Source organism: Camellia sinensis, chromosome 4 (genome assembly GCF_055761805.1).
Source record: "Camellia sinensis isolate YWXY chromosome 4, ASM5576180v1, whole genome shotgun sequence".
NCBI classification, from domain to species: Eukaryota; Viridiplantae; Streptophyta; class Magnoliopsida; order Ericales; family Theaceae; genus Camellia; species Camellia sinensis.
This window is the reverse complement of record NC_138964.1, coordinates 7,155,544-7,164,742: the sequence shown is the minus strand read 5'-3', so window position 1 is coordinate 7,164,742 and position 9,199 is coordinate 7,155,544. Positions and strand designations below refer to the sequence as shown.

The window sequence follows — 9,199 nt, the reverse complement described above, 5'->3', positions numbered from 1 at the left end:
CCACTCTTGCCACTCTGGTCTCACCGTGGGCCAGCATCGGTGGGGGCGATTCATCCTCCAGTTCCTCCAGTCAAGACCGCCTTCATAGAGAAGACATTGGTTTTCCAGTCGAGGATATAGGGCTGGGAGTTCAGTGAGGACTTCTTTGAATATGGGTCCGAGCACATAGTTTGACTGCACATGGCGACGAGGGACAAAGATGCGTCCATCAATAGCGCTCTTCTCCCCAGCTTTGTACTTTTCGCATTCCGCGTCAATAATTCTCTTCAGGGCCACAGATGGGCTCATACGCTCTACGACTGATACTGAGGGAGAAGCCATTGACGGTATGTTTTTCTTCGGGAAAGGAAGTAAAGAGAAGCCGACGATTGATAATAAAAAGGGTTTGTGCGATTAGAAGAGCAGGTGATTTCAGAACACGAAACAAAAGGGTTTTTAAAGCCCTCGTATTTGAAAATATATTACATGAGCTGTTAAGTATTAAAAGTACGAGTACAAAAGCTTCCTTCAACGTTGATGCTTTTGGAGGGAAAAACAAAGCCCGGTTGTTAAGGCTAGCTTCGAAGTAAGATATTTTGCTTCGAAGCCGAGTCAAACGGCTTCGAAAACAGAAAAGCCAGCTTCGAAATGGGTTGCCCTTCCCAAGAAATAAAAATACTCGAGTATTTATTTTGAAAAGGGCTTAAAGACCTGTTTCTTGAGTTTCTTTAACAAAGGTAATGTCCTTCGAAGCAAAACTTGAGTTTCTTTAAGGATGGGATTTGGTGTTCGAAACATCAAAAGCAATAATGACAATGACTAGATGTTGACTATGGTCAAAACAGGTTTTGAATGTAAGATTGTTAGATTCGAAGCACTGTTTCCAATTGAAAATCAGCCAAAAACTCAACTCCACAAATTGGAAAGGTTACGATTGGCTCATTTAGTGTTTTATTTAAAACAATTAAGTCCAAATTTAAAGGATGAAATTGTTCGAAGTTCGAAGCTCTGAGTTGACTTTTAAAACACAAGTAAAAAAAAAAAAATACAAGTGAAGACAGAGTCAAACAGAGACAAATTTTGTTTATATTAAGATCATAGTGATTACATCAGCTGACCCTATCTCGGTATGAACTCGAGCTCATAAAAATAAGGAATGGAATAAATAACAAGATCATGAAATTTGGTCCAACAATGATCAATGAACTTTTGTTCTTTCCTTATTCTATCTTCTAAATTTTCTACCATCGGCTGCATAAGTTGATGTGCTCTCACTTCATAGTAGAGCTCTTCAGCCTTTATTTCGAAGGCCACTTCTCTTAACCCTTGTTCCAATTCATCAATGTCTAAATCATCCCAATAGGCAGAGTCTTTATTCTTGAAATCATTGAATTCTTCCATAAAGTTCTTTGCTTCGTATTGAGTATGAATTCGAAGGGACGAAAGCTGGTCTAACGATTGTGTAGTAGCCATAGAATTGCGATGCCAGTGAAGGAGTAATGGAAGTTGGTCTAGAAACATGTGAAGTTCTGCCTGAGCAAGGGGATTAAGGACATGACCCCTAGTCAGAATATCACAAGCCCATTGAAGGTTTGTGAGAGGGACTTCATCCTCGCGTACATTGAAAGGCAAGTGAGAAAAGGCTACAAGCAGGAGTAGAGCCTGTTTCCGCTCAGTTGAGGTAGGAGGAGGTGGAGGTTTATAAGGGGGAAAGACTTTCTCCATGGATAGAGCAATCTTTAGTTTCTCTGTCCAGGAAAGAATTGGTGGGGGAGAAGGTGTGCATACTTCAACTTCGGGGGACGAAGAAGAAGATGTGGACACTTCTGTTTCCGGGGATGATACGAGGGCAGAAGGAACAAAGGCATTAATATAATCAAGCCAGTCAGAAGAACAGAGCTTCGCCTTCTGGGCTAAGAATGATGGGTTATACCCTTGTGCTTCTTCTGGGCGTGGGGCAGTGTGCACTATCTTTGTAGGCATGGAAGATGTATACCATGCTACAAGAAGATTCTCCTCCAGACTACGCCGATGGTCAATGGGCACGTAAGGATAAACAACTGAACTTCGAGCATAGGAGGGAAACTCTAAAGTGTTAGTGAACTCAACAAAATGATGGTTGATTCGCTCCCTTAAATCAGGAGTCTCAGGTACTGACCAGTTTGTCCAGTCAGAACTTCCAGAAGAGCCAGAAGAGGAAGCAACTGCAGCTTTATCCCATACAGAAATTTGCGAAGAAGAGTTGTTCAAATCCATATTTGTAATTTTACGAATCAGAGGTTTGAGAGCAGATTGTTCGAACTGTAAAGGTAGGTCAGAAGGGAAAATTCTTATGTCTTTGATTTTAGCCTTCTGAATCAAAGGATTAAGAGCAATGTGTTCGTAATCCAAAGGTCGGTAATTTGCAAAGGCGTCCATGACCTGAATATAGAAAGGTGGGTAAAGGTGGCTAATAAATGCATGCTTTCGACGAGGAATAGCATCGACATATGACTCTTCGTATGCTTCATCATTGGAAGAAAGAATTAATTTGGCCATGAAATGTATCAGTCTGTTCGAATAATAAGACAGTGAAAGTACTTAAGGATCAAGATGAGAGTATTAATACAGATGGTGTGTGACAGTTGCATTTCTGGGAAGATGCAAAACCCATGCACGTTCTAAGACGTGGGAAAAGGGACTCTGATCCACTAATATCACCAAGTCTTGGGTATATTAGTGCGGGGGGTAATGTTGGCTACACATTTTGTACTAAGCCAGTGACAATCCGACGCGTGGCGAAGTGAGGGTAATATGGGGAGACCAGGTAGGTCTTCGATCCTGACCATACACGTGGCAATTAATATTGGTTGTTATAAGATCTGAGTAGTAGCAGATCAACAAAGAGACGTACAGTGACGTGGCTTCAACGGTTGCTCACATTTCAAATTCAAATATAAGGGGGAAGCCTAACTGCAAGTGAAGGCGTAGTGGGACTACTTATAAGGTAGCATGATCAGCAACTACGGAGGAGCAGTTCGACGGTTTGAAGTACAATTCGATGGTTATCTTCGGAGAGTATAAATAGCAGGAAGGACTTCAGAGAAAGGGACGGAGAAAAATCTAAAGAATCACTTTACATATTCCAGTGCTATTTCCTGTCCTTTATATTCCTGTATTTTTAGTTTCTGCGCTGCACTTCATTTGTAGGAGTAGTTGTCAAGTATATTGCCGTTGTAATTCTCTACGGAACTGAGATCATTGTAAGTTCTTTTTATACTAATGAAATACTCCAGTTTAGTTAACTGTTCTTATGTTCAAATTTTCTGAAGTTTAATTACCAGTAAGCCACCAGTAAAAGTCTAAGCCACCAGTAAAAGTCCTCTTTATTGAGGCCGAAAGAACCATAACACAATCGTCTGAATAATTGTTTGGCAATTCTGTAAGGACTGATTGATCCTTGCTGGCACGCTCATAATTACGAAAGTAACCTTCGAAAGCCAAAAAAGCCAACAAGTGTATTTCGGTTTAAGAAAAATAAAAAAATAATAATAATAATAAAAATATCATAATATTTATAAAATAATATTAAATAATAATAAAGTTAAAATTATTTTTTTTGAAATAATTTTCAGTATAAATATACAACTATTAAATTTAAAATAATGTAAATAATTATATTGAAAAAATTTAAAAAATATATACTACTTTTATTTATAAAAATACGTAATTTTACAACAAATGTTGTCCTCAAAATTCTCACTTTTTAATATTCCAAAATTTAATAGCGTTTAATTCCTTAAATCATATGCTTCCAACAATTAATATTAAAGTAGTGTAAAATTAATTGAACATTTGTGGTGTCACTTGTAATTTATTTGTTGAGTAATTACATTTTGGCCCAACTCCTAAAATAATTATATACCATCTTTTTGATAGGTCACAATGATCCTCAAATTATATTTTAGCATATATATATCATAGTTGTTTTGATTTGACCTCCAAACAATATATTAATCCTATTTTGGTAAACTATGCCTCTTAATTTTAAGTTAAATTACATTTTGGCAAGTATAATTATAAAATCAAATATTTTATTTTACTTAATTTTATTTCTTTTATTTATTTATTAAATTAATTAAACAATTGGGTTGTCACACAATTTGGTGTTTTGTATAGTATTACCCTTTTATTTCTAGTTAAAACACCTATTAACGTGACATATAATTGCAAGATGTCATTGTCCAATAATTGTGAATGTGATGTCATTGTCAAATAATTTTGAATGTGTTTGTAAATCATTTTCCATTTCGAAATGGGAAAATGTTACTTACTTGGGTTGTGCACAATATTGGGAGCCCGGGAACATGCGCATAAGAATCTTTAGTTACTAAATTTTTCTCCAACTTTTATTAGCATTATATGTTGATGAGCTTTGATACATACATATATATATATATATATATATTGATTAGTAGTGTTGCTTGTGTTTGTTGCCAATTGCTTAAATTTTCATTGCCAACACAATCGAATTTATTTTAGTACGATTCAGAAACATGATTTGCTTGGAGTTCTACACAATTTTTGTATAATGTTACGATTCTTTATGGTAAAGGTTATGAACCAAATGTTATCAAAATCAATTGTAGAATTTATAGTAGTAGAATATGAAAGGCTATGACAATTCGTGACTATTGTAATGAGATTTGTGAAAAAGTTATACTCCCATGTGGTAATTGAATCGATTACCCATTTGATTGTCATAGAATCACTAAAGTTAAGTATCACTCTACAAATGAGCTGAGTTTGGGCCATTGTAGCATAACAGAAGCTTGATGGGATCATGGCCGTCTATACTCATTTGTTGATAGCTATCAGAGTGAACTGCTTCTAATTTTACTCAATTCTCAACAAACTCACCGTCCATGTGAACAAAATCCAAGTTTAGACAACAAATCTGACTACTTCGAAAATTTCTCTAATAATCATCAATCATAGTGAATACTCAAGTGCCAACTTCAATGCTCAAGTGAAATGTTTCACCCGGCAACAGTAGCTAGATTGACCATGGTGAGGGATGAGAGGCTGCTACTTGCAAAGCCATGATGTCAAGCTCTTCAATAGAACTGATGCAAAACAATCATCACGCTATATAAAAAAATAAAATTAATCAAAATATGAGCCAATTAAGTAATTCTTATTGTGTAATTAATTTAATTTTGTTCAATTATCATATGGAATACGAGTGGACCCACACCGACAAAAACGCTCCTATTCATTTTGTCCAAAAAATTGACTGGGGACAAGCTTGGTTGGTTGATTATCCCACCACCGACAATTATAAAGCATGCATCAGTCATAAAGCATAAATTACATTAAAGACTTGGTTTTTTTTTTTTTTTGGACTAACATTAAACACTTGTTCAATCCTTCAATCATCTCATAACTTCTCTCTTTTAATTTTTTTCGTGACTATCAGGTACGTACATTTTACTGTACTCATCGAATTACCAACAGTGACAAACACATTATGAATTAAAAAAAAAAAAAAAAAAGACATTATTATATAGTATTAGATTAAAGCCCATCATCATATGGGAAGGAAGTAGAATCCAGCCATTCATCTCCAGTTATAAACTCAGACACTGTGAAATTAGAGGCATCATAGTAATCCATTACGTGGTACCCTGCCCAACTGACTCGATTCTCAGTCCCCGAACCCGGCCCACTATTCTCATATTCTCCATAGTACAAACTGTCCAAGCCTCCTTGAGGATCACTAGAAGGCCACTCCGTCCACCCCGCCGGATCGATGAATTCGTCAATGTACGATTCAATATACACCGTTTGAGCGTACACCTTCCACGGCCTCCCCAGATAGCTCTTGATCTTGCTGCTGCTGGAATTATTCATGTTGTTCAAGTCCTCTGCAGCCAAAATGGAACAGTTCTGTATGGATATCCCAGTGTTCTCGTCTGGAATGTCCCTGGACTGGGCAGTGATCACTGTGAACTGCCCTGGCATGGGCTTTCTTGATACTATGTTGGATGCCTGGAAAACAACGGCTGCGTTACCGAATATGAAATCAATGGTCCCATAAATGTCGCATTCTCTATAAAATTGTCTGAAGGAATGGACGTAGAGTGTGTCTTGGTAACCGATTATGGTGCACCTGTACACTGCTGCTAAGTCCGCATTGATGCGCAGTGCAACTGCTTGGTACTTCTCGGGTCCAGCCCTGTTCTCGAAAGTTATGTCACTTGCCAGAAACCCATCCCCGGAGACAGCTGACATTAGAATTGGGAAGGGAGGCAAACAAGAATAACTTCAAATTTTAGTTTAATTGAGAAACAAACTTTGCTGCATTGCATGAACAAAAGAACACTAGTTGGGCAGAGTATTATCCGGCGTTACTTTGTTCCTTCCAAGCAGTGGAAAGACGAGTTTTTTCCCAAACATTTATATTGGCCCTGTTTGGTAGGGTTTATTTTCAGCTTATTTCAACTTTCAATTTTTAACTTAATTTAAGCTATTTTGATGTGTTTAGTTCAGCTTAACAATACAACTTATACCTTTTTTGTACGTCAAAAATCAACTTATTCTTTGAGTGGGGAGGTGAAACTTAATTTATAAGTCAAAAATCAGCTTATGTTCACAGCTATAAGCTATAAGTTGTTAGGCTATAAGTTATAATCACTTTCACACAACTCTACCAAACGTGGCCGTTCTCTTTTTAATGTCGTGCGTTAGAAACAAGAGTTCAATTTGAAAAATGGTTAGATTAATTAGATTTAAAAAATAAAAAATAAATCATTCGTTATTAGAGTATTAAATTTTTTGGGAAATAATAATTCAGTTTATTGGTTTAAGAAAAATTCAGATCCATGATAAAGCTTATAAATTTTAATTATTAAAATCATAAATTTTCTAATTAAACCTCACATGTAATTTTTCCTAATTTCTTTTTTCTATCGTAGGTCCTTTTTTGGCCCCTCAATAATGGTATTATAGTAGAGCCGTAAAATGAGCCGAACCAAGTTTTAATATCTTTGAGTTTATTTATTAGTAGTTTAATGAGTTTGAACTTGAGCTTGAGCTTGAGCTTAAACTCGAGTTCAATAGAAATTTAACGAACTGAGCTCGAACTGATTTGACTTAGACTTGACTCGAACTAGAACCTAATTACAAGTTTTAATGAGCTAAAAAAAATTATAAATTCATACTTGCGTATTAAATTAAAATTACAATTAAAATTTTAATTATAAAATTATATATAAAATATATTTAAATATACTATAAAAAAATCAATACTTTATTAAAATTATAATATCTATCAGAACTATTATATAAATGTATTATTTTCGGTTATCTATTAGTTACATTTATATTTTTTAAATATTATAAATAACATAATTATCTTATTTTATACATATTTTTATATTTTTAATATATAAATAATAAATGTTAAGCAAGCCACCTAACAAGCTAAACTTTAATATATTCTAACTTATTTATTAGAATTTTAACGTTTAAATTAAAAAATAAATAAATAAACGAATTCGAACCAAGTCTTACCGACCTGAATTCCAGCCTATTCAATACGGCTGTGTTCATTTGAGCCTATATTAAAGTTCCGTAGAAATAGAAATGAAAGGTTGTACCAATACAAAAATGAAAGTAGATTCCATTTCCATTTTGTAGAAAGGTTGGAACTTTACCAACAGTGGCTGATCTGAAAGTAGTCCAACCATCCACCACGCTTCTGTTGCCCGTAATTACAGTAACATCGCTTCCATCTCCAAACATCACAATGTTGGGCTTGTTATTTGGTATCTCCACATTCTCCTCATAAACCCCTTCTCTCACATATATAATTATTCTCACATCACTGTTGTTTGGCGCGAAATTAACAGCATCAGTGACTGTCGTAAAGTTTCCACTTCCATCCGCGGCCACCGTGAGCACCTGGCTCGGATCATATGCGTCGCCGGAACTCTGCAAGATGCGGCGGTCCTTCCCTGAAATCCCCCATTCCGGAAAACCCATGCCCATGAGACGGCGGCGCTTGTTATGGCCATTCAATGCGGCCGGTGGTTCAAAATTGGAACCAGAGAGAATTGAGAGAGAATTGCTGACTTGCTTGTAAGTGGTGATTATAGAGTTCACCAGGGTCGGTTTCAGAGGACCCGATGCGAAATCAAGGCCTTCTAAGCAAGTGTTCTTGTTGGTGAGGGCTGCGCTGAGGAAGGTCCTCGCATCGGCTAGTTTTTGGGTGTTAGCTGAGTTGACTCTGGACACTGATTTCTGCAGACAGGACACTGTTATTTGGTGGAGGTCCTTGCAGTCCTGGACGGCTCCCCTCTGTTTCTCGATGATGTTGGAGGGTCCCACTTGGGAAAATAGATTGGACAGCTTTCCAGCTTCGGATAAGGCTGTTTGAAGGGACTGAAGGAGATAGGAGAGGATGTTGGGACTTATGTTTATTGAAATGGAGAGCTTGAGTGAGTCGAAACAGACGTCTGGGTATGGTGTGGATTTGCAGACAGATCTTATAGAAGAGAGATGGGAATCTAGAGAAGTGGTAGTAGTGGAAGAAAAAGAAGAAGAGTCGAGAGCCCATGTTGTGGAGAAGAAGAGCAGAGAGAGTAAGAAGAAGAGTAGTAAGAACGAATTCAGAATGGAGGAAGCCATGAGGGAGGGAGGTGAGGTGACAGTGAAACTGGGGAGTCAGGACATGGATAAAAAATGTTAGGGATTATGAAAAAAAATTTCTGTGTTTGGAAACTGGTGGATGAGAAGCGGAAAGGGAAAGTATAGCTGTCCTCGAATGCTGCATATTTGAAGCTAACGTGGACTGTTCTTAAATATCTTTGGGAACATTAATAAGGAATTATGAGAAAAATATTATGAAAATAATTATGAAAATTTTTTTATTTTTAAATTATTTATATAACAAAATATCATACATTAATTAAAAAATAAAAAATTTTCCTAATAAATTTCATAATATATTTTTCATAATTTCTAACATTATTGATGTTGCATTGCATGATCTGCAGGTAAACTCTCTTCCCTCAATAATCTGAATTCTTTTCCTTTTTAAATCACAATATATAAATTATTGATTGTAAATAATAAAAAAATAAAGCTAATTTTTATTATATTTATCCTCTAAAGACTGACGGTCTAACTTTGAAATAATGGTCATCGTTCATTTTTCACAAATTAATGACGTAAACTA

The 9,199-nt window shown here is 36.0% G+C and overlaps 1 protein-coding gene across 1 annotated transcript; it reads right to left on the bottom strand.

The window, feature by feature from the left end:
- Positions 1–5,328: 5,328 nt before the first annotated feature.
- LOC114261912 (Plant invertase/pectin methylesterase inhibitor superfamily) lies at positions 5,329–8,830 on the bottom strand. Its single transcript, XM_028202238.2, has 2 exons — positions 7,677–8,830; positions 5,329–6,245 (listed from the first exon to the last, which is right to left on the bottom strand). Exons 1-2 carry the CDS (start codon positions 8,647–8,649, stop codon positions 5,536–5,538), a joined length of 1,683 nt encoding a protein of 560 aa, XP_028058039.2. The 5' UTR covers positions 8,650–8,830; the 3' UTR covers positions 5,329–5,535.
- Positions 8,831–9,199: the final 369 nt, after the last annotated feature.